A 24,186-nucleotide genomic window follows, 5' to 3' on the forward strand; every position below is an offset into this window, starting at 1 on the left:
AAAGAAACAAAAAAAAAAAAAAAAAAAAAAAAAACCAAACATAAAAAGGAGGCAGAAATAACGAGGAACAAGGATTTTAGGATGTTTTTGGGAAAACGCACTAAGAGTTTTTTGTGTTTCAGCTCGCACATGTCTTTATATCTGTAAATATAAAAAAGTAAAAATGAATTAGATTTTTTCCACTGAAGCACTTATCAGTAGCTGTATTTGTAATTGTAGCATGAATGTAAATAGTTATCCAATATTATCTAATTTACTGTATTCGTTTTTAAAAAAACGTTTTCAATTAAAAATTAATACAAGCTTTTACGTTGATACTACAATTACACAATACCTGCAAGAACCAACGATATGTGATTGTTTTGTTCATTTTTCACATCTTTCAAAAATTTGGCCGCATTTCTAAGAAGCTAAGGCAGTGTGCTTCGATCACAAGATAAAATCAAATTCATTTTTTACCTCGAACTTTTATATTTCCAAATATAATAAACATCAGTATATATTGCATTTACAATAGTATTTGTATAAATTTTATATGAAACGAAAAAATCTGTAGATACATGTACTTTTTTTTTAGTCATTTTATAAAAAATTTATAAAAATACTCAAATAAATGAAATATTATATAAAATATTTCGTTTATTTGAGTATTTTTATAAATTTTCTATAAAATGATTAAAAAAAATACATGTAACTACAGGTTTTGTGTATATACATATATATACAAAATTAACCACTAAAAATCACGTATATCTTGTAAATACAATATGTACAAAGCAACTGCCAAAACCTCAAAAGAGAGTTGCCTTAACTTATTTGGAGAAAATGTTTAAAAAAAAGGAAGTAAAAGAAACATGTGTGTCCGAGAAATAAACACTTACTTGCTACTTATTTTAATAGTACCCAAACTACTTTTCATAGAATGTTGTGTTTCTAGTTTAAATAAGTCATTATTTTTATTAGTTATATTTGAATTATTTACTATACTCTTCTTTTCAGCTGTTTTACAATTCTCAGGTTTCTTACTTTCTAATGCAAGATCTGTTGTATTAGACAAATCATTTTGTGATTTGGTTGTAGTCAATAAGTCAGTTCTATCATTGCACGTTCCATCAATCTCTTCTGAACGTGGCGGAAGTTCTGTATGAGATACATCTTTTGACGTATCTTTATCAATTGACTTATCGAAAATATCTTTTCCCAGATACATTGTCGTTAAAGAAGTACGAGACTTCGTAGACATAGAATTATCAACAGCATTTGATATATCTGTAAGTGTACTATCTTGAAGTATAGGAGGTTTATCACCTATTTTATCAGGTTTCACTGTAATAGCTGGCTGAACAGCCATAGCATTATTTTTTGGTACGACAATATATCTCTTGCCTCCCATTACAGCAATATTTTGCGCTGGTTTTGGAAAAGTTCCATCGTGGCTTTGTAAAAATTCATTTTCTGTTTGAGCAAACCAACTGGTTTCTTTATTATCTGAATTTAAAGGAGAGTGTGATGTTGCAGGAGATGTTTTTGAAACCTTAGTAACATTTCGCGACTGTAAATCTGCATTATCAGATTTGGGTATTCGTTGAAGTTTTGGAGGAATTGAATTTACTTGATGTTTTGATTTTGCACTTTGTGCACCTAGCATACTAATTGGTATCAATGGAGGAGGTGTCAAAGACTGATTTGTTTGAGACTGATGAAATTCTTTAGTATCCTGCTGACAGTTCTATAACAAAATTAACATTATTTATTGAACGTAATTATTCTCAGCCGTTGCATTTTATTACAATATATTAAAATAAATAGAAGACCAAAAATAGATTTCAAAAAATCAAAATATATATATTTAAATAAAAGATTTCAAAATTACGAAATAAATTATTTATATACAATAGAATAAAAAATATTATAACAAATACTAATTTATTAATAAAAGAACATGATGAAAATACATTAAAATAAAAATACATTAAAGAAAACTTAGGAAAATATATATTTTTTATTACAAAAAAAAAAAACGTACCTTGCAAACATAATTGTCACTCCGTGCAAATTCCATACCATCAACACACTCAGGATGATATAAACAGAGACATACACGACATTGTAAGCTTGGTATCAATCCCGTACTTGTTGAGCATCTTATGCTACATGGTTCTTGAACTTTGGGCCTGTAAGATGTGCGTTGATTGGGGAAGGGGATTAGGAATAAAACACAAAATTTAAGTAAGGAATTTTAGGATGAAAAGGATAAAGGAGGATACAGTTATGAAAAATATAGAAGGAAAAGTTTGAACTATTTCAAAATAAAATTTCGAATTCTGTAATTACACATATTTGCTATACAGCATGCACTTTAATCTTCAAAATAAAATGTGCTCTAATATATTTTTTAATTTATAATGCAAAATGTAAAATTTTTTTTTTGAACATCTTTTTATTGAAAAGAAGAATTTGTATTGCAATTATTAAGAAAATTTTTATATGAATATGAAATTCAATAATAAATAAATATAATAATTATTATAACTCTACTGAAACAATTTTATGTAAAAAATGTAATATATTTCTATACATCGTACATTATATGTATAATGAAATTCTATAAAATTTTTTTCATAAAAAAATATAACAGATGCACATGCTGTAAATTTTTCATTGGACCTTTTTTAAAGCATAAGAAATATGACTATTATCATCTTTAATTATTAAGCATTTAAGATACCCTTAAATTGCAAACTAATCACAATAGAATGCTATAATAAAAATTATTAAAATATCAGATACTCACGTTAATTGTCTTTTTGGTTTAGGCGGCGGTGGTTTTTCTACAAGTAGTTGACTTCTTCTTGTACTTGTCCTTTGAGGTGGAAGTATTTCTCTTTCTTGAGAAGGTGCTTTCATTTCTGCTATGAACAAAAATATTTGTAATAAAAACAAGTTTCCATAAAAACATAAAAATTATATATAATTAAATTTAATTTTTAAACTACCAGGCAAAACTGGAGAATAAAATTTATGTTTTAAAATTTGCAGTTAATATTAAACAAAGCGATATTTTAAATATCAAAACTAAATAAAATTATTTTATATGTGGCAATTAGTAATAGGAGAATTTTTACTGAAGATATATATAAATTTTAAATACACAAAATTTAACAAATAATGAAAATTTTATATTGACATTTATGCATACTTATTTGAGGAGTTTTCTTTGCAGGCACTTTAACTTTAAATCCTGTTGTTGTAGGTTTTGATGATTTAATAGTAGTTTTTGTAGATATTGAAGTTGGAACTGCTGCAGATTCTTCTGCAATTTTTCTACCAGGTGTAACTTTTTTATATCCCATACCTCTCCTTGGTGGAATAGATACTCCAGGTCCCTATTTTCAAATTACAATTACTATTTTATAAAATTGTAATAAACTTAACTTAACAAATTACAATTACTATTTTATAAACTTTTAATAAACTAATGTATTTAAAAATTAAGTTGTATACCCTTATTTTTTTTGCATCTCGAATAATCTCTTTTTCTGGATCATCAAGTCCAATTGGTTCTTTGAAGAATGTAAAATTATCAATAGTTAATTCTTTTGTATTGACTGAAAAGAGATGTCATATTATTATTATAGTTATTGTTTATTACATTAATTAATTATATATTAATATATAAAATTATACTTACGAAATTCTGCAACTTCTCTGAAACTTCTTACTTTTTTACCCTTTGGTGTATAATAATAGATATCAGCCATTCTTTTGAGGCTAGAATCAGTACTTGCTCTAAATACCAATTCACGTTTCCAACCGTACTTAAACGGTTCTTTGAATGCTGGATTTGACATATCAACTATTATCTTTTGTTTCCCAATACTTGCTGGACTGGTTCCACGTAATAAACGAGAACTTTTAGACTTTATCGATGTTGCTGGACTACTGGCTGCTGATGAAGAATTTGTTGATCTGAGAGAAGTTCCATCTGTTCTTTGTATTTCTGTTTCGGATTCATTTGGCATTTCAATCGAATCTGTTTCTGATTTATCAGACTCCTTCTCTTTCTTTATTTTATCAAAATCTAATATATGTTCACTATCACGCATTCTATTGTCATCTAAGTCTTCATCATCTTTCCTTGTATCAAAATTCTTCCTTACACTATATCTACTTCGTTTTGCTAACTGTACTTCTGCTAGCTCGGCCTCAGCTATAATAAATCACATTAATGTTATCTAATTCCTCCAAAACCACATTTATCATAAATTTCTTATAAAATATCTATGTAACTGAAAACTTTTGTAACTTCATACAAACAAATAAATGCTTATATTGTAATTTCATTTATATAATGCAACCATGTTAAAAATACAGCATCCCATTATACATATACATCATATTTATATAATTTCAAATCTTTAATTTATATTTAATTATAACATGAAACACTATCAACATAAATTCTTGAGACTGTGACTGAATTGAACTCATTCGATAATTAACTCAAACAATTACTTGTTAAGTAATATATATCTGCAAAAATATATTCATTCAACAATTAACTCAATTTATTATTTATTAAACAATACATCTCAATAAATATCTGTAAAAATAATAGTCTGCTGTAAACAAAACATAGTTCTTCCATTCTCCTAACGATACTTGATGGCAAATATCAAGTTTGCATCTTAAATAAACCTGAACGTAATAGTTACCGATACCAATTAATTTTTTTAGGATGTGGCTCGCTTGCTCGACTTCATTGTAGTCGCGCGTGTCGAATCCATTGAACTCCATTGATTCTTCTGAGTTAAGGTCATCCAGTTCCGATAGCTTCCGTTTGCATCCTTTTGTATTTAACATTGTATCACTTTCAACGATACTATTCGAATCAGCGTCGAACTGCTTTCTTTTAACATTGACTTCCATACCCTTTTTCAGAGAGCTCTTAATATCGCCGTTCACATCTTGCCCATCCATTTGAGTAGCCGATTCCACTTTAGTTTGCGACGCTTGTACATTCGGCATACTGGCAGCATCTAGGTTAGGTTCTTCGCGTGCCCCGTCGGCATTCCCGCCATTCACATTAGCACCGTCCATTGTAAGGCCCCTTTGGGACCGAACGCCGATCCTACGCGCTTCAATGGCCGATACGTCGAGAACGTTAATTTTTCTGTTACTTGCCACTTCATAAAATACTCTGCTGAAAACGTCTTTGTCTCAACACTTGAGCAACCTCGTACTACAGTCCCCTCGCGTCTGGGCACCACAATCCCGCGCTCATCTGTCTACGAATGCGCATCAACATACGCGCAGACACCACTACGCGCTATTTACACAACCGCCAGGATTTCTCTTCATATCAATTCCGAACAATTCCACATTACGCTATCACGTCATGCTCATGCTCGCGAAGTTATCCAAAAAAATTTTGTTCCAACGAGAAACACTTAATTTCCACGAATAGAATACTCAAACTATTTGAACGAAGAACGGGAGAATCTTCCAACAGGCACAAAGCGTCCATAAAACGCACGACCGGAAATGGCCGAAAAAAATATCCTAAGGGTGTATTTTCAATACACAACAGTCCCCCAACGCGATATCTTGCGAATAATTCATAATTATTTGCAATTTTAAACGGAATTGTAACGTAAAATTCACTGTGAAATTCGTAAAATTTAATGAATCGTTTCGCAGTTTACACCGAATTTAGTATTTTATCTTATACGGAAATGGCTGGCTAATTGATATCCGTATTTGATTCGACGTTGATAAATAATGTATTTGGCTTTCACATTGTCTTTTTTTTTTTTTATTTGCGTGTATATATGAAAATGTAACACGTCAATGCGTATTTAATTTTAGAACATAAATTAATTGAACCGTGACCAAATTATTTCTTCAGAAGCACGCATACATACACACACACGTATATGGTATTCTACAAACACCATTCCTTGCCACTCCAAAACAAAGATAGCAGAGTAGTGAAGATCTGTGACGTGACACAATCAAAACATATTTGGAATTGACAGTTTCCCAAATATTTCTCTTTTTCTTTTCTTTATCAGCTAATACAAACATTACAATAATGTTATCAATCTAACAAGAGAAATTTACATCTTCCGCAATTATATGTACAAGGTGAACATGAAGTTGGGTTTTTTTCTATCTTACCACTGATTAAAATACGATTTTAAATTTTCCCTTGATAATTAAAGCTTTTTAACAAACAGACAGAATATTTAAAATCTTAATACACATTTTATTTATCGTGTATCGAAATTTATGTATATCAACAAAGTAACAAACAAGACATGTATGAAATAAACTTATTAGAAGACAGTGTACAGTATATTTGAAGTAAACTTTAAATGATATTTATGAATATTTGAAATAAACATAACAGATAATAGATCGTATATGTAATACGTATATTAATAGATAATAGATGTACAATATTGCTCAAATTATGATTAAATACTTCATTCAATCATTTAAGTAATTTATACATAAAGTAATTTATTTGAAAGCTATTATACAAATTTTTAACGCTATTATTGTACCATATAAAATCATATTGTATCTCCTGTTTCTTAGAAATAAACACATCCCTCAAATGGAGCGTGTTTTGAAAGCTGTACCAGCAGACTTAAGAGTAAAAATGGAGGCACTTGTGCATGATTTAACTTTGGCATTAGAAGAAAGCAACAGCAGTGCAAATGTGAGACGCAGATGGGGTATTAGAAGAAGGGCCCGCTCCACAGGCAATATTCGTAAGTATAAAGCAATGAAATATAAAACATAACTTCTTTTGTCAAATTATTTCAATATTTTATAAGCTTATGCATTATGTTAATATGTCTAAAATAAAGATTAAAATGACATATTCTAATAACATTTCTATGAAATCAGTTCCAGTCTATTTCTACAAGGCAGACAAAGGATTGTTGTCAAGATAGTGTTTATAGAAACCATATTTCATTGCTCAAAGAAGTCAAATTTTATAAATTTTTGAAAAGTAATTTTTAACACTTGAAAATTATTAAAGAAATTTCGAAAATAATCTTTAAATACTTTTTTTTTATTTCAGCATCACTTCATATGAACAAACAATCAGATGACAGTTCATCTTCTATTTGTGACATTCATGTTCCAAAAAGTAATACTGCCTCTAAATACCAGTCTGATAGTGACGATACCAATCAAACAAAAAGATTTGCACGCTTTTCTAATTCAAATAATGCTAGTAACATTGAAAGCGATTCGGTTAATGAAAATTTTGTACCTAGAGTAAATCCACGAAGAAAACGGAAATTTAAAAGAATGTCTATTGACTCTGATTCTAATCCTTCAACCTCTCAGACTGTTGTAATGTCAGCAACACTTACAAATAAAAAGAGAATTCTCCGTAGTGATTGTAAAAATAGATATGGAACAATATGGTATATATTAAATATCAGTAAATGTTCTATAACAATAAAAGATTGAATTTCAATGTTACAAATTGTCACAAAATAATCTTTTATTATAGGTGTGGGAAACGTAAAAGGTCTTGTAGGGAACGGTCTACAGATTGTGGCATGAGGTCATTAAAACCAAACAGAAATACAAAATCAAAAAATCGCATCAAAATGCAAACTGAAGATGGTATTGATTGCTCAAGAATATCCAGTTCAAGCATTTCATCTAGTGATTCAGAAGCTGGACTTATCACAAATGACGAAGATCGCGAAGGTATTAACCCGGGATTACCCACCTGGGGGTCTAGCGCAGGTACATCCCAGCGACTAGACCCCCACGTGCGTAATCCCGGGTTAAATTATCGATATGTGCAACAAATACTATTAAAGTGTGTAATAAAAGATTCTTCCATTGTACATTCTAAAATTACATCTAATAATTACAATATGTTAGAATATTTGTCTTTAGTTTATGTTAGAATTTTTATCTTTAGGAGACGATGAACAATCAGATTGGATTGGAGAACCAAGCTGGTGGGACGATGGTGAAAGTGCCAATGAAGATAAAGTTAATACTGATTCACCATTCCAAGTGATGATACATGGAAATTTTGAACATACTACAATTGAAGCCAGGAAAAGTTACAGAAAAAGAATTCAAAGAATTCGAGAAGGTCTCAGTGGAAGAGAAATCCGTGCTGGCCGACGTCATGTTGACAATAAACCAGGATATTCGATTATCACGTCAGCCAATGAAAAAGTCTCTAGATTTTTACAAGATCCTACACAGAATGAACTTAGATTACATCCTATGCGACAGCCTGAACGAGAAAAACTTCGTCGGCTTGCAAATTTGTACAGTTTAAGTTTAAAAGGAGATTTAGGTTGTCCAATCTTATATAAAACTCGGCATACTACGCAAGCCATTTGCGTAGATCAAGTATCATTTAACCGATTTTCTGGTTACAAAAGACTAAGAAGAACTCCACCAAATTCACCTAATTCAGAATTAATGATACATAATCAAGAGCATCAAATTTCTAATACAGGTTCACAAATCTTAAGTCCTACATCAAATTTAGATTCATTACAAACTTTACCACAATTCTCTCATTTCAAATGGGATTCAAATAGCATGGATATTGAAATTCATGGAAAACCGAAATCGCATGATTTTGATCATTCAAAATCAAGTTAAACCAAATAATGTTTCAAATTTGTTTCATGAAATAAATTATTTATATGTACATTCATATGGTGCTTCAATATAAGACTTTTTTAACATGTAAAATTATTAAATTTTCAATGTAAGTTTGTTATATTATTCTCAACTGTGATTATAACTATTTCAATATACAAATTTCTTAAATGTTTTCAACCAGTTTGGCAACAAATTAATATATTTATTAATTTATCAACTGTTTTGTATCCAATATTTTTTTATCACACACACATATATATATATTTATATTGAAATTTGATTCAAGTATTATACATAACTTAATACATTGCTAATTTAAATATTATTCATTTTACAAATTCTAAGCCTAATTCTAATTCTTGTTATTTTCTTTAGTTTTTAAATAATAAACTCATTTATTCGTAATCAATAAGCAAAAAAAAATTATATAACAGTAAAATATTAAAAATAATTAATTTATATACTTTATTAATACAATGTTCAAAACTTTTTACCCTCTGTTATTTTTTTTTGCGCAGCAAGTACATTTTCATTAGCAAGCATTTGAAACTCCTCAAACCGTTGTGATATCCTCTGGTTCATCTTCAAGTATTTTTCCATGCAGTTTAGAGAACACGTTTCTTCCTTAGCTTTGACATCTCGTGTAGTAAAGTCATTTATACAATCAATGAAACAAGTTTCTATCAGTTTATTATAGGATGTCACAAAATCTCGGACCTGAAGCATTATAAAAGTTCTAATTCAAATTTCTATTCTTTACAACTTATTTTTATTCTCAGATAACAAAATTTATAATCTCTTATCTTTGTACTAACGAATGTCAATATGTTCATCATCTATTTATATATGTTTAATTCAATTTCTGTATAAAATACATTTGAAACAACTATAAATACGTACCGATTTAATTTGTTCAGGATCCACATTTGTAGGAACTTGCATTGCCATTGTAATAATTTAGTTTTTGTTAAGATATCTGTACACAAATACTTTATTGGTGTACTATAAAAAATTGAAAGGAACTTCGATGTAAATTAATTTACGGTTAGATTCAGACTGCTCTTGTGAAGCACGTGTATGCTTAATACACATACACATTCCAAGTACGTCACATGTAAAATGTTGAATTACTTAACCTCTCTGAGGAGTTCATAGACTATAGAGATTTTCGATCCTAAAACTATCAAATCGAAATATTTTGTTTCGTAATTATATGTTTGAAAACATGTCTTTATTAATTTTAAATCATACATTTTTCAGAACATTATAAAGTCACCTTTTCGAATATCTATGGAAATGATACATAAAATAAGATAATAATTAATAGTAAGATAATATTTAATAGTGAAATTAAATATATGCAGACTACGTAATTACTCAATATTTGTTTAATTGAATAATTTATATGTAAAATTTTATATGTAAAATTATATCTTTAAGATACTGTTATAAGAAGTTAATGAGAAAAGATATAGAAAAAATATTATGAAGTAAATCAATAAATAATCAGTTGACTAGAAATTAACATAAGAATTATTTATTGTCGCGCAAAATTTGTACATAAAGAACCAATCAAGTTACGCTAGAAAAAGAGCAGATGTTTCGTGTCAGGCAGGCAACGTGTGGGTCACTCCTAGGATAGGTGCCGGAACTAATTTGTATTGTTGTCCTTATTGCACGCTTGTCTACGGCGCGAATATGATTGTCCTTGTCACGCGCTATTGCTCTTCTTGTCGACCGCACGCATATGTTTGTCCTTGTCGCACGCTACTGCCCTCCTTATCTAATGACGCTAGACAAGGAAAGCAATAGTGTGCGACAAGGACATCCTTCGATCTATTGAAAAAAAAGTTCAATTTTTTACACACACGTCTTTCTAGGACGAAACATACATAGAAAAAAAGCGGAGAGCCTAATTTCAAGGAGGCATAAAAAAAAGTTGGCAAATTATTCCTCTTAATTAGATTTTTCTCGTAATTAGTGCCAACTGTCACAATATGGACATGTTGGCGCCATCTAGCGGGAACTCAATGGTACTAATTAATTAGAAAAATACTTATTTCTGCATTTAATGGGTCAAACGGGGTATGAAAAGAAAGCTAAAGGTCTAATTAGGGTAATACAATGACAAAAGTTCACAATTTATTTCGCTAAATTAGGTTTTTTCGCAAATGAAAATTTCTCTGTTTTACGGGGTAAGAAACACTAGCGCCGCGTTGTGGCAGACCGGTGGAACTAAACGTTCTATAATCATATAAGGGCAAAAATTAATTTTAATTCACGCTACTAATTTATACTCCATGAGCATATATTTCAAAGATAATGCTATCAGTTACGTTTGTGAATAAATCTGAATCTAATATTCACTATAGTTTGCGCGAAATTATACACACACTACTGGCATTACTACTGACGTAAACGAAACATTCTTTATATAAGTAAACTATATACTTAAACAATACTTATATACTTAAACAAAACATAAAACGCAAGGTTAGGGTCTCTAAAATCAGAGACGCAATCATAACAGTTCACAAATGATTCCTGTTAATTGATTTCTTCTCGTAATTTGTGGAAAAACTGTCACCTGTCAATGTTCGGTGAAGGGTTTGTAATGGCGATGATAATGCGAGGATAATGTAGGAAGTGATGATGTGGGTAAGGTGAGGAAAGGTTGTGCGTTTCGTCTCAGAGTCGCTGCCTAGACTCATCAGTGGGGCTGATGGCAGCGACTCCTTACCCCNCCCATCCTAGCGGTTCCGCACTCTGTTTGCTTAACATCGAATATCGGTTGACTTCGACGCTAGGCGCACAGCCACTTGCGGCTTGTGCAAGTTGGTGTTCGAAACTCGTACTCGAGGAACTATAGGTCGCTACATCGGAAGAAATGGTGGCGCCATCTATCGATAACACCGTGGTACTAAAAACAGAATTTTCTACTTTTAGTACCACCAAGTTATCAATAGATGGAGCCACCATTGCCTTTAAACATTGACAGGTGACAGTTTTTTTCACAAATTACGAGAAAAAATTAATTAAGAGGAATCATTTGTGACCTGTTATGGTTTCGTCTTCGATTTTAGAGACCCTAAGCTTGCGTTTTATGTTTTGTTTAAGTATAATTTACGTATATAAAGAATGTTTCAATTTCGTTTACGCTAGTAGTAGTGCCAGTAGTGAGTGCATAATTTCGCGCAAACTATAATGAATATTAAATGCAGATTTACTTGCGAACGTAATTGATAGTATTGTCTTTGAAATAAGCGCTCGTGGAGTGCAATTTGACGTGAAAAATTAAAATTAATTATTCCCCTTGTATGGTTATACAGTTTTAGTTCCACCGATCTGCCACAACGCGGCGTTAGTGTTTCTTACCCCGTAAAACAGAGAAATTTTCATTTGCGAAAAAACCTAATTTAGCGAAATAAATTGTGAACTTTTGTCATTGTATTACCCTAATTAGACCTTTAGCTTTCTTTTCATACCCCGTTTGACCCGTAAAATGCAGAAATAAGTATTTTTATAATTAATTAGTACCACTGCGTTACCGCTAGATGGCGCCACCATGTCCATATTGTGACAGTTCGCATTAATTATGAGAAAAACCTAATTAAGAGGAATAATTTGCGAACTTTTTTATATCCTTTCTTAAAATTAGGCTCCCCGCTTTCTTTCTATGTGTGTTTTGTCCTAGAAAAACGTGTGTGTAAAAAATTGAATTTTTTTTTCAATAGATCGAAGGATGTCCTTTTGCACATTACTGCATCAGTAGACAAGGAGAGTAATAGCGTGTGACAAGGACAATCATTTTTCGCCGTACACAAGGAGAGTGATAGTGTGCGACAAGGACAACAATATAAATTAGTTCTACCATTTCACCGCTACGCGACGTTAGTATTTTAATGCCTCTAGCGGCTAGCACATCCAGTCTTTCGTTGGTATACCAGTTCCAAAACCACGAATGTTACAAATCATAAGTGGATGCCGCCTAGATACGGATCAAGTGCGATCTTTAGGTTAAGCGTTGCAGTGTGCCGAACACCTCTAAGATGGGTTCCGTTTTTCGAGCGTCTGAGGTTAGGAGTGCCGGCATTATCCCTATTGCTGAATCTGGCGGTGATTCTGAAACGAAATACTTCACTCCACCTTCTATATCCTTTATAACTTCACATTATACATAAAATCATCCGCTACAGAAATTTCACCTTTAGTACCATCTACTGACGAATTGCAAATTGTATATTTTCAGTTATATATAGCTGTATCTATGTACAAAAATGAAAAGTCCCATGCAAGAGCAAAGGAAGCAGTTCCTTCTCTCACTATAAACCGACCCACTAAGTTTTGTTTGTTCTGCGTGACATTCTCAACCAATAGGTATTCTTAAATTTAAGAATGGATTGGAAATAACCAACCAAATCCACATTCTTTTCTCTACACGACACTTGTTAATTCAAGTATAAGTCATCGATTCGAATCTTGAGATTATTGAGTAATTAAGTAATTGAATTCGTTAAGAATATATTTAATTTTATACAAAATATAAAAATAATAATATATCAAATTTTACAATTTGTTTTGCTTTGGGGTTTACGAGAGATTGTAATTATAGGAAATAAGAAACTAATTTTTTTTATAGAAAGAATTATTCATGGTGATTCACTTGATCGCTATTTTATATCTAAACGAGTTCAAATATGTTTCACTGCATTTATGGTATTAATCGTAGTATTCAGACAAAGCAAGCGTGACTTTTATTTTGGATGAATCGAGGATCTTTTATTTGGAAAGTAAGATAATCGTTTATATATATTATTTTAATTAATTTCTCTATAAAATATATATTATTTTAATAATTAATTTCTCTATAAAATGTACTACCGTAAAGAATTAAATATTGAAATTTAAATATATGAAAAAAAAAATCAAACGTAGTACGTAATAAATTATAAATAAAATAAATATTCATTATTAATTATTTTCACTTGGTTGTATAAACATTTTTATACAAAATCATTTTCTAAACATTATTACATCGTATCAAATAATATTCTTATATTTATGCGAGATTTAATCTGTAATTTAAAAAGTATTTCTTTTTTGAAAATATATATTTTCCTGTCTAATTTTTTATTGTACGTTACTGTAAACTTTATCAGTCAACTGTAGTAACGATGCAAAAATAATTGGCAAACGAGAGTTCGTAAAGGCATCGAAATACATACGTTACAAAAGTCTATCCCAGTATTTTCAAGCAAAATTAACAAGACATACGTTTTCAGTTCGCCGTATACATGTTGTTGTAACTATAATACGTTCGTATTATACTAAATTCCAGTCAAATCTTGCAAGATCACGAAATGTTACCCACAAAATTCTTTTGTTTTTTATTAGTTGTAAATCACAATGCTTTATTGGCGCTGTTAGCATTATGTTTCGTGACATTTTTAACGGCAATGCTGTATCCATTACCAATTACACGATAAAGTGCTAAGCGAGTAGATTCCAAGTAAGTGAATTTTTATCATTTAGTAAATAATTAAATATTCATAATCAAGTAATTAATTTTTATCAATTTTATAATGTAACCTAATTTCAACAACAATCAAATTTTGTGATACCATAAGGAAGTTGTAATCGCAACGAACGTTACTTTCTATAGATGGCGCAGTGCTTCAATTTTTCGGTTTTATTCATTCCATTTGATTTATTTAAATTTATTTCATACGTACATATCTACGTGTATATATGTATACGTGTGTCATATACTTACGTAATTTTTATGATCTTAGATTTAACAATCCATAGAAATAAATTTTCATCAATTTATACTTTCGAATCGAAACAATGTTTTTACTTATATTAGAGATTAATATTTTACAAATATCATTGTAAAATTATTATTACATTATTATTGTATTTTTGTACACGATACATTATTGTATTATTGTAATTATATTATTTCAGGCATTATGTCGGAAAAGGGAAATTCGATTGGCCCAAGGTTTCAAAGAATGTCACGTGACAATCGAAATGTTTCTTCAATCGGTAAAACTCCAAGTTCCCTAACCGATAAAAGATCATGTCCGACAAAGTCACGGCAGAAGTTGTTTATGTCGAAAATGTCTGCGAACGACAAGAAGAAAGGAAAATGGACGAGTAACTCGACCGCGAAATATCAACACGCGATAAGTATTCCTGTTCAGGATGAAACTATAAAAGTAAAAGCCGTTGAATCCAAAGGATACACGGATTCCATCGGCAACAGGAGCTACAAAGATACGATTGACGACGATCCAATTACTGTGCTGCGCAAAGAAATCCAAGATTGGAGAAATTATGAACTATCAACGTCTAGAATTGAAGAGAAACTTACTGGAACATCGAGTGAAGAACGTAGTTACAATTACAGTACGTTACGAATTAATTCATTGAAAGTATTTGTTTTTCACATTTGCAATTAACCATCGTATTGCATTTTCATTATTTACAGTTGCATCCGGAGATACCACAAAGAGGCAACCAAGTTCCATCAATGTTTCCAAGGCCTCTGCGATGCGTGTGAATTTACCAGCGACTACGTGAGTGCCATTAATCTCTAATGCACGTTTATTTATGCCACTTGCGCATTTCTAATATATAATAATGTAGATTCGCATTTTAACGTAGGCCCGCAAATTAATATTAATGCAATTTTTTATATTAATCCTGAATGGAAGGAACTCGCATACCATAAATCTGAATCACAAATCAGGCTGCATTGTGCTTTTGTCGTCGGACAGGCATAATGCTTCTTCGTTGCTATTTTTCAAACACGTGTTCCGCGTTCACGCGGATGCACGAAATGTATGTGCTGTGTGTGTTTGTTCAAGTATGAATTATTGTTAAACGTTTTTATCATGGTGTTGTGATAACCACCGAGTGTATAACCAAAGGTAAGTAGGGGAAGAATTTGCTTTCCGCTGGAAGCAATTTTTCGTGACCATTCTAATAGTGGCTTGTGATAAGGCGCGCGTTTTCCTTTATGCTCGATAAGACGTGACCAAGCCGATTGCTATGCGTCGGAATAACGAAGAAAGAAAGAGGCTCGTGAGTACCTTACATAAGTAACTGTAAATGAAGAACGATGGGAGAAACACGGTTGTGTATCTTCACGATGCATATGTACACGCGAGAAAGACTACGTCATTCTGGAATTTTCGAAAGTTTCGTCTAACCGGTTTATGGTTGCGCACGCAGTAAGACCCGTTTAAGTACTCGTTGCCGCTTGCATCGAAAGATGAACTCTGTGTAGCATTTAATTAGTTGTTTACTTTTCTTTGTTCCTCAAATTCTAGATAAACGTATACGTTTGATCATAACACGTAGGAAATTATTATTCAAATTTAATTACAACTTTGAAGGATTATTGATCGTTTCTTAAAAGCATACTCGAAGTTCTATATATACGTACGTAATTAACCATACTATCGTCTCAGATACGAAGTACCTGGGACAATAGAAATTTACAACTTGACAAATTAAACAAAAACCACGGGGAGGATGTTTTTTTTTCGGATAATGTCAGGCCTCAGCTTTAACTTTCGCGCGCTTTTAACGCGGTTCGTCACGGCGAACGGTTAAAACGTGCACACAGATAAGGAATATTCGTCTGGAGGCCGTTGTAATTCGTCGGTAGTACCGTCACGACTGAAAAATGATAATGAGCCATAGTGCTGTAGGTTAGTGAGAACAATAGCCACTTACACTAATCAACGGAGGTGCATGCCACGTGCGTTTCGGTAGTAAAAATATTTTCGACGACGGCCCCGTGCCGCGAATGAGAAACGAGCCGAGAACATTGCCGAATTTGTCCCCGACCATGAAGTCGTTCCTCTGTCGTGACTGAATTTTCGATCGTTAGGCGTACGTACGTGCACGCTTGTCATTTTGCCGATGTGCCAGTCGGGCTCGTGCGTGTCGAAAGAAAATTTTACATTGTCGGGGAGGAGAGTCGCGCACCGAGCCCCGAGGACGTTCGTCTCGAGTGCTCTCCAAATGCATCATTCCCTGTCGCCTGTTAATAATGGAAAACGAAAAATAAAATAACACGGGACGATTCAAGGTCTGCGGGGAAACAAGATTTCAAGTGCAGCCAGCTCATCCGGATAATGATGTAGGTTAGGTTCTCAGCGGTATATATCGCAAAAATCAACATTCTTCGTGAAGCCGAGGCTCGCAAAAAAGTGTAAACCGGTTTGCCTCGTAAATGGTACACGAGCGTGCGAACGCCGGACAGACGAGAGGAGGAGAAAGAGCAAGTGAGAGTAAAGGGAAGATGAAGAAAAGAGAGAGAGAGAGAGAGAGAGAGAGAAAGATGTTTCAGTCGCGATTTACGGTAAAGCGATATATTTCATCGATACGTATCCCTTCTTAGAAAAGGAGACGAATTATTTCACAGAAGTTATTTCACGACTCGACTCGACTTTGTTTCGTTGCAATTATTTCCACGCTCGTACCTGCACCACGCCTGACGATGCATTATCTTTGGCATCGGTTATTACAGTTGTAAAACGACTGCCGACGTCAGTTATTTTTCATCGTAATGAATCAACGCTAAGTCCATTACTTTGTCCCGTAGCCGACTCATCACGCGGCCTTAACAGTAATAGACCAATGCATTTCTGATTCGTCAGCCACGTTCTTTTTTTTTCCTTCTTCTTTCTTCTTCTTTTTACGTAACGCTACGCGCAACGCTGCGCGTGACGTCAGCTTGTTGTCTCAATGTTGTCTGCTAGTCAGCATCGTCTCGGCGGACATGAGATTCTTGTGGAGAAAGCATGCTCGGGCGCAGCCCGGTTCCACTGTGGTGTGGACTGTAAACGCAAGGTCAATGTCCTAATAAATAGAAAAAAAAAAAAAAAAAAAAAAAAAAAAAAGAGGATATCTACTTTCCGCTGGAACAGAGACAATTTGAGTTTCACCGTCGATCCACCGCAAGAGAGGTGAAACGATTTTATTATGATTGAAGTCACGAGAGCAAACGTTGATCAAGCTCTTTCTTCCGTTTTTTTCTACGTAACACCGGCGAGTGACGTCAGAGCGTGCAGTCTGTCTGCTAACCAACGCGTCGTCGTCGACAAACACGGAAATCTCACGGAGAAAGCATGATTGAACGTAACCTAGATCCAGAGTGGCAAGGCCAACGTACGACGAAAGAAAAACCTGCCAACGTACGACGTCACACACAACCATAGGAACCAAAGTAATAGCATTCTGTAAGATTTTATTCTTTTTTTTTTTTTTTTTTTTTACTCTCTTTCCTATCGCTTGTCCTATCTTTTCAGCGAGTTCGAGTTTTCGCGCAACTTTTCTTTTCTACGGAGCGAGCGGCTGCATCGGTACACGACATGGCAGTCGGAGTAAAGCAGCACGTTTTTTACGTAACGCTACGCGTAACGCCGTGGCGTGACGTCAGCATACTCGGCGTCGTGCCAGCCACCAACGACGACGAACGCCGAACGCGGAATTCTTGCGAAGAAAGCACGAAGCCGAGAGAAGCCGAGTACAGCCGAGCGAGACGGCACGACATAGTTGCACGAGGCGGCAACGCCGCGAGCGTCTGCTAGGTTCAAGGGTACGGAGCGTGGAGGTTGCTCGCTCCGTCCCCATCGTCCGACGCGATCAGGAGAATTGTCCCTGAGGAACAGTTGGGCGCATGCCCGCGCTTCCATCCAACGGGAAATTTCTCGAAAGATACTCGCATACGTCACTTTATATACTTGCTCCTATATTCGGAGAAATTCCTCGCAACGTGGAACCAAGTTAAACGCTCCTAGCGTTTGATGCATGCGCCGCGCGGCCAACTATGTACGTATTCGCCGGGAATTTAAAACCGACTGCCTGCAGCCGTCATCTCTCCCGTTTGTTTCTGCCTCTTTTAAATTCCCGTTTTCTCGGTTTGGTGCCTAGGTTCTTGACCTTATCAGTTTTGAAAAAAGGGGATAATGGACTTGTTCCAAGCCTGCTTTTACGTTTTACACAGCTTCAGACTGGTAAAGAAACTTGCGCAAAAACTTTTTTAAAGGTCTGATATATATATATATATATATATATGAAACTTTTTGAAGTTTTATCAGCAACGCGATGTGAGATGCAACTACTATATTTTGATGTGTGTTGGTAAAATTTAAAGCCAGTCGGAAAAATGTATATAAAAGATACGAGAAAGTGTGGAGCATAGAAATAAAAGCAGATACAATGCGTGCTTCAGAGATGCCTGTTACTTGAGCCACACTGACTGTTATATTGCTTACTTGCTTTTGTATATAATAATTTCATGCGCGTGGCTCTTCCCTTGTGTCTTGAATCTAAAACGAACTTCTCTTTCGACTGAATTTCTCAATTTATCAATACCAAGAAGCAACGAGTTTATTAGTAACGTATTTCGAGCTGTTCGTATCATTTCCAAGAACAGAAACGTATGGAAACACTGTGTCATAATGAAGGCATTTAGCAGAGTCATTGAATAACCATGCAAGTGGATCGCGGTTAGTAACGAGGCTATTTTACCGCGATGGCTGCGATCTTCTTCAAGGCATAGAATCCGCTGGCAAGGATCCCAGGCGAGTGAATAAAAACAGAAAGGAGAGAGAGTCATCGGAGTCGGCTGTGTCCTGCTGGTTGACCTCGGCCCTGGCGCGTCGAGATCGACGGGAAACGGATTTACAACTCTGACATTCGCACCTCACTTCGCTACGCTGTCCTAGTGCGACTCGCAGAAGCCAAGTCATTGTTATGTCTGTCATGGAAACGAGAGCAAAAGAAAAAAAAAAAGGAGAATAAGAAATGGTGTCGAATTCGGCTTCGATTTCGCTTTGAATATATATTTTTTTTTCACGGGCGTCGCGATTAAAAGGAACGGATGTAGCTTTGATTACGTTCTTTAACGTTCGTTTTATTATGACATTCTGACTGTTGTATTATGTGCGTAGTCGCTAATGGTAGTTTCGAGTTTCTCATTTCATAATTCTTATAGCGCAATTTGATGATGATGTAGAGGGTGATTATAAGGTCTCAATTCATTTTAGTGGAAGATGCTGATAGTTTTGAAAGAGGCTCTGTCAAATTAATGATAGACAGCATTATACCTTGGATATTTCGTACATCTTTTCTAATTATGTGCAATTTTGCACTTTGGAAATGGATGCATAAGGTCTACAGTCTATAGTTTTTCAATGAAAGCGAGAGAAGCTCCAATCGTAGATAAACGTAATTAATACTCTGCAATTAAATATAAAAAGTAAATATATTTATTACGCATCTATCTCTTTAGAGATGCATTCCATTCATATCACTATTGAACGTTTAATAAATTTCTACCAAATGCCTTCAGCAACATAAAATTTTCTATTCTTTTATTTTATTTTTATTTGATAACATTCATATATTATTAATTGTATATTAATAATATATGAATTAATAATATTAATATTAATTGTAATTAATAATAAAATTATGTATTAATTGCGAATTAATATTAATTGTATATAAATCATATATTGATAATGTTTATATATTATCGATTTTATATTGAAAACGTTTACCATTATAATACATAATAATAATTCATATATATCATTATTAGAAATAATATAAAATTTATTATTTCATTTAATTTCAATGCTCAGGTCCAAAATCTTTTCATAATAATAATAAAAAATCTTTGCTAGCTATTTTTTTTATATTATTTTTCTCTTTAAACAAGCTATCTTTTCATAATAATAATAATAATAAAAAAATCTTTGCTAGCTATTTTTTTAATTATTTTTTTTATATTATTTTTTCTTTAAGAAAGCTATTTTTTCATAATAATAATAAAAAAATTTTGTCCAACGTTCATCACAATCTCCGCAAAAAAAAAAAAAATTAAAAAAAAAACAGCCATAGTTCAATCAAAAGGCTCCGATACAATAGGCATGTAACTTCTTAAATCATGCAAGCATCTGTTAGTCAATCTCTACCTGTAAATACCGTATGATCGAGACCATTTAAAGGGTGAACCCCTCTATGCTTGCGCACACATTTCATTTCCCGATCTTTTGGTACAATACCAAATTTTTCCACCGCGACTGGCGTGGAACATTTTTCCCTCAGCCAGCGCAGTGTGACGCAGGGAAAAACGCAAAAATCCTCGAGGCCACGGTAGAAAAATCGCATTCTTTGTCCGTGGTTCATATTATACATTGCGCATTCACTGGATAACATCTGCTTAAATCGCACAATGGACCCACGGCTACTACGTTCCGTTGGGTCCTTTATTATTGCGTCTCAAAGAGAGTAGGACGAAAAAAGAGCCTGAAAAGGGTCTCTCCCTCTACGGAAATCTTTAAGACGGTTTCCAAAACATCTGCCCCTGCCCCGGCCCCAAGCTAATACGTACCACACGTATTACCTAGAGGCAGAGAAAGGAGTTTGCACGTGTCCGTTGAGGAAGAATTTCTCTCTTCCTCCTTGATCGCTGTTTCATTGTGACCGACGCGAAAAAACGGGAAGTGACAATTGACATCTGTCTTGCGTTATGCAGGATTTCTGGGTCGGGCTATTTTCGAAACGGGCATATGACATCGGCTATGCGTGCACGCTCGCATAAAGACGTTTCCTGCCCGGATTCAGGCTACGCCACGGTTAAATAGAAACAGATAATGTAATGTATTCGGTTCGTTCTCCGCGATATTATTGGATACGCGCGTGCGTTTGAAAATAATGCTCCCCCTTTTTTTTCTCTCTCTCTCTCACTCTCTATTTCGAAGAACTTTCTCGGAGCTGTTTTACAGAGTTGTTTTCATTGTTTCTAATTTTAAATTTCGCTTCCGATGAATGAAACGACGATGGTAGAGACGTAAATATCAGGTGATGAGATTCTATGCTTGTTTTCGTTTCTTCCGGTTATAATTCTTGGTACAGTATTTTCACGTTTCGTGTATAAATATAATAGAGAGTCGTATACTTTGTTATTATTGTTGTTTGCGAACGATGCAGATGATTCCGCGCTCAACTGTTTTTATTTCGAAAGAAAAATTCGCAAATTCGGTTATTAACTTATTCATTATATATTTGTGTGTTATCACTTTGTCGATTTTAATACTGCAGGACAAATTAAATTTTCATACACGCGTGTACGTAATTGTAAATTATTGGAATCTCTATGTTCTGCAACCTGTACAACACACACTTCAGATTATCTTTTCAAATAGACAGTCATATTTTCTATATTAACGTATTCGATTTAGCTTTCAGATATAGTATTTAAATTGGAGGACTTGCCTCTTTTTTTTTTCTTTTTATCTGTCAGTTTATAATTCTCCGCTATCATTGTCCTAGTTGTATAGTCTGTCAAACGTCAGCAAAAAATGAAAATAAATGAAATTAAACACAACGTACGAAATAGTTACCAATCGATGAACAAACAAACTCATCCACAAGTGTAATTTCACTGATTCCATTATCACGAGGCGTAATATGCAGGTTATTTTTGTTCAAGAGGCACGTTAATCTCGGCAGAAGCAGTGCCGATGACTTTTAATCGCACGTTACACAGCCGCCAAATTGCGTCTGTTATTTTCGAAGCGTATATTCTCGCGATTTCGGTAATGGTGTACTCTTAGGTTAATACCATTACGATGTGCAACTGCAAAACGCTGTTACGTAAATTGTTATACACATTATCACTCTAGCGATATTTAACCTGTTGCGCTGGAATGACGTGCCAACCAAAATTGCAATATTTCCGCAGTTTCAAGTATATTGAAATATAACCCAGGCAAAACAAATAATAAGTTTATTACTTTTTTAATAATTTCTATCCAGTGATATACCGATGAATTAAAAAAAAAAAAAAGACGAATTGTATACGGTTTGGTCACTCGTTATGGTCCGTGACAGAACCGGGAAGAAATAGCAAATAGCAATGTAAATATTATTATTTTCTCATGTGTGTTTCCTACATATGGAAATAGTATTGTGCAATAAGTATTTCATTAAAATATAGGAAAATCATATTTCACAGAATAGTATTTAGAATAATGGTATTGCAACTAATGGTATATATATATATATATATATATATATATATATACGTATACACGTATTTCATTTATATATTTTATATATACGTATTTTATATATTTTATGTATACGTATGCACGTATCTCGTTTATATTTTATATATACGTTATATTATATTATATTATAGTTTTACATATACACTAGGGGTGTGCGAGAACCCGAAAATATCGGGAACTCGATGGTCGGGATGAGTCGGATTCCCGAAAAAGTCGAGATTTCCGAAAATTTCAAGAACCGGCTACGAATAATATTCATGCATCGACAACCAGTTTCCATGGAGTGTACACTTCGGAATAATGAAATGTTTTTACTGTCGTGAACGCATGTTCATCGCGAGAAGAGACAAAACGCTCGTAGTACAACCCCCTCGTAATCGAGTTATTTTATATCGGATTTCTCGCGATGGGGAAATTTTCTTCGGAACCACTGGAGCCGAATTACAAAGGACGCTAGACTACAAGAACCTACCTCGTCCTTTCGGACGAGGCTACAGTTCCGTGACTTCACACACTGACAACGATATTTGGAAACTCTACTCCAGTGCAAACACAGTAACAATAGTAACAACGAATGAAAGAAGAGCGAAGAGAAGATATCCCTAATTTCGTTTAAAGTTAAATAAACGTGTATTTGTACAGAATGCGCTGACAGTGAATTTATAAATACTAACTATCTTATAATTAACTAAAACTAAACACACGTAGCTTAAAACTAAACGCACGCAACTTAAAATTGAACGCATCCCACGATGTCCTTGCGAGATCCCTCGTTGTCCATCGGTGGCCCGCTGGGGGCCCAATAGTTTACTTATCAACTAATTGTACCTACAGTTCAGTTTAGATCGTGAAATGAAGAATGGAAAGAAATTTTTACGATCTAAGCTGAACTGTAGATTGCGTAGTTCTTAGCTTGATATCGTTTCACAAACATTAAAGTTTATTGTTTACAGTTTTACAACTTAGCTTGATAACGTTTTACAAACTTTAATGATTGTAAAACGATATCAATTACCAGGTCTCACCACGAGGAGGTGACTACGCACGAGACCCGCCCCGGTCCCTAATCCCAACCACCCTCCATTACTTGCAAACAACTCGGCATTCTTAAGGAATGCAGAGATTTTATTCTACTTGGCCCGGAGTTACGAACAAAGGAGACAGAAGTTCAATAGTTTAATCTCAAACTGAAGTCTAAATCTTAACTCTAAAGCGCATGTATGAGATTGAACTATGGAAATCTGTCTCCCGATAACGCTCGCGTCATACAATATACAATCGTACAATCATACAATCATACATTACATACAATCATACATTGCATCCATCATATACAATCATACGTTACATACATTGCGTACAGTCATGCATCACATACATTCCATACATTCCATACATTACATACATTACATACATT

At 33.7% G+C, this 24,186-nt stretch overlaps 4 protein-coding genes across 11 annotated transcripts in view; 2 read left to right on the plus strand and 2 right to left on the minus strand.

Moving 5' to 3' along the window:
- LOC122528414 overlaps positions 1-5,532 on the minus strand; it is a 7,884-nt gene extending 2,352 nt beyond the window's left edge. Inside the window, exons 1-8 of one of the 7 annotated variants that reach the window (XM_043653494.1) lie at positions 4,932-5,531; positions 4,722-4,847; positions 3,692-4,210; positions 3,505-3,608; positions 3,200-3,386; positions 2,795-2,912; positions 2,027-2,174; positions 882-1,729 (exon numbers count right to left, since the gene is read on the minus strand). In XM_043653494.1, the coding sequence (XP_043509429.1) occupies positions 882-1,729; positions 2,027-2,174; positions 2,795-2,912; positions 3,200-3,386; positions 3,505-3,608; positions 3,692-4,210; positions 4,722-4,847; positions 4,932-5,100 (2,219 nt within the window). In that variant the 5' untranslated portion in view covers positions 5,101-5,531. Of the gene's footprint in view, positions 1-881; positions 1,730-2,026; positions 2,175-2,794; positions 2,913-3,199; positions 3,387-3,504; positions 3,609-3,691; positions 4,211-4,715 lie in introns of all 7 variants that reach the window. The other 6 variants (XM_043653493.1, XM_043653492.1, XM_043653495.1 and 3 more) reach the window with 6 other exon arrangements.
- Positions 5,533-5,644: 112 nt separating this feature from the next.
- Positions 5,645-8,713, plus strand: LOC122528420 (G patch domain-containing protein 2-like). The gene is made up of 5 exons (XM_043653501.1): positions 5,645-6,147; positions 6,604-6,779; positions 7,097-7,448; positions 7,538-7,740; positions 7,961-8,713. The coding sequence occupies exons 2-5, from the start codon at positions 6,623-6,625 to the stop codon at positions 8,662-8,664; spliced, it is 1,416 nt and encodes a 471-aa protein (XP_043509436.1). The 5' UTR covers positions 5,645-6,147; positions 6,604-6,622; the 3' UTR covers positions 8,665-8,713.
- Positions 8,714-9,106: 393 nt separating this feature from the next.
- Positions 9,107-9,829, minus strand: LOC122528423 (mitochondrial import inner membrane translocase subunit Tim9). Its single transcript, XM_043653505.1, has 2 exons — positions 9,568-9,829; positions 9,107-9,384 (listed from the first exon to the last, which is right to left on the minus strand). The coding sequence occupies exons 1-2, from the start codon at positions 9,613-9,615 to the stop codon at positions 9,148-9,150; spliced, it is 285 nt and encodes a 94-aa protein (XP_043509440.1). The 5' UTR covers positions 9,616-9,829; the 3' UTR covers positions 9,107-9,147.
- A 3,418-nt stretch (positions 9,830-13,247) lies between these two features.
- LOC122528422 lies at positions 13,248-19,952 on the plus strand. Of its 2 annotated transcripts, XM_043653503.1 has the most exons (6): positions 13,248-13,457; positions 14,062-14,176; positions 14,635-15,078; positions 15,161-15,248; positions 16,571-17,924; positions 17,994-19,131. In XM_043653503.1, the coding sequence occupies exons 3-5, from the start codon at positions 14,640-14,642 to the stop codon at positions 16,728-16,730; spliced, it is 687 nt and encodes a 228-aa protein (XP_043509438.1). In that variant the 5' UTR covers positions 13,248-13,457; positions 14,062-14,176; positions 14,635-14,639; the 3' UTR covers positions 16,731-17,924; positions 17,994-19,131. The 2 variants fall into 2 exon arrangements, with proteins under 2 accessions (XP_043509438.1, XP_043509439.1); XM_043653504.1 differs by lacking the exons at positions 13,248-13,457; positions 16,571-17,924; positions 17,994-19,131 and adding an exon at positions 19,244-19,952 and having other exon boundaries at positions 13,866-14,176.
- Positions 19,953-24,186: the final 4,234 nt, after the last annotated feature.

The sequence above is a fragment of the Frieseomelitta varia genome, unplaced genomic scaffold (assembly GCF_011392965.1).
Source record: "Frieseomelitta varia isolate USP_RPSP 00005682 unplaced genomic scaffold, Fvar_1.2 scaffold_250, whole genome shotgun sequence".
Classification (NCBI taxonomy): domain Eukaryota; kingdom Metazoa; phylum Arthropoda; class Insecta; order Hymenoptera; family Apidae; genus Frieseomelitta; species Frieseomelitta varia.

Coding starts and splice junctions, on each gene's coding strand:
- LOC122528422 (XM_043653503.1), top strand. CDS start 14,640: ATGTCGGAAAAGGGAAATTCGATTGGCCCAAGGTTTCAAAGAATGTCA. Junction 15,079..15,160: donor AGAACGTAGTTACAATTACA/GTACGTTACGAA, acceptor CATTATTTACAG/TTGCATCCGGAGATACCACA. Junction 15,249..16,570: donor GTGAATTTACCAGCGACTAC/GTGAGTGCCATT, acceptor TTCGATCGTTAG/GCGTACGTACGTGCACGCTT.
- LOC122528420 (XM_043653501.1), top strand. CDS start 6,623: ATGGAGCGTGTTTTGAAAGCTGTACCAGCAGACTTAAGAGTAAAAATG. Junction 6,780..7,096: donor CCGCTCCACAGGCAATATTC/GTAAGTATAAAG, acceptor TTTTTATTTCAG/CATCACTTCATATGAACAAA. Junction 7,449..7,537: donor AATAGATATGGAACAATATG/GTATATATTAAA, acceptor CTTTTATTATAG/GTGTGGGAAACGTAAAAGGT.
- LOC122528423 (XM_043653505.1), bottom strand. CDS start 9,615: ATGGCAATGCAAGTTCCTACAAATGTGGATCCTGAACAAATTAAATCG. Junction 9,385..9,567: donor ATCCTGAACAAATTAAATCG/GTACGTATTTAT, acceptor ATAATGCTTCAG/GTCCGAGATTTTGTGACATC.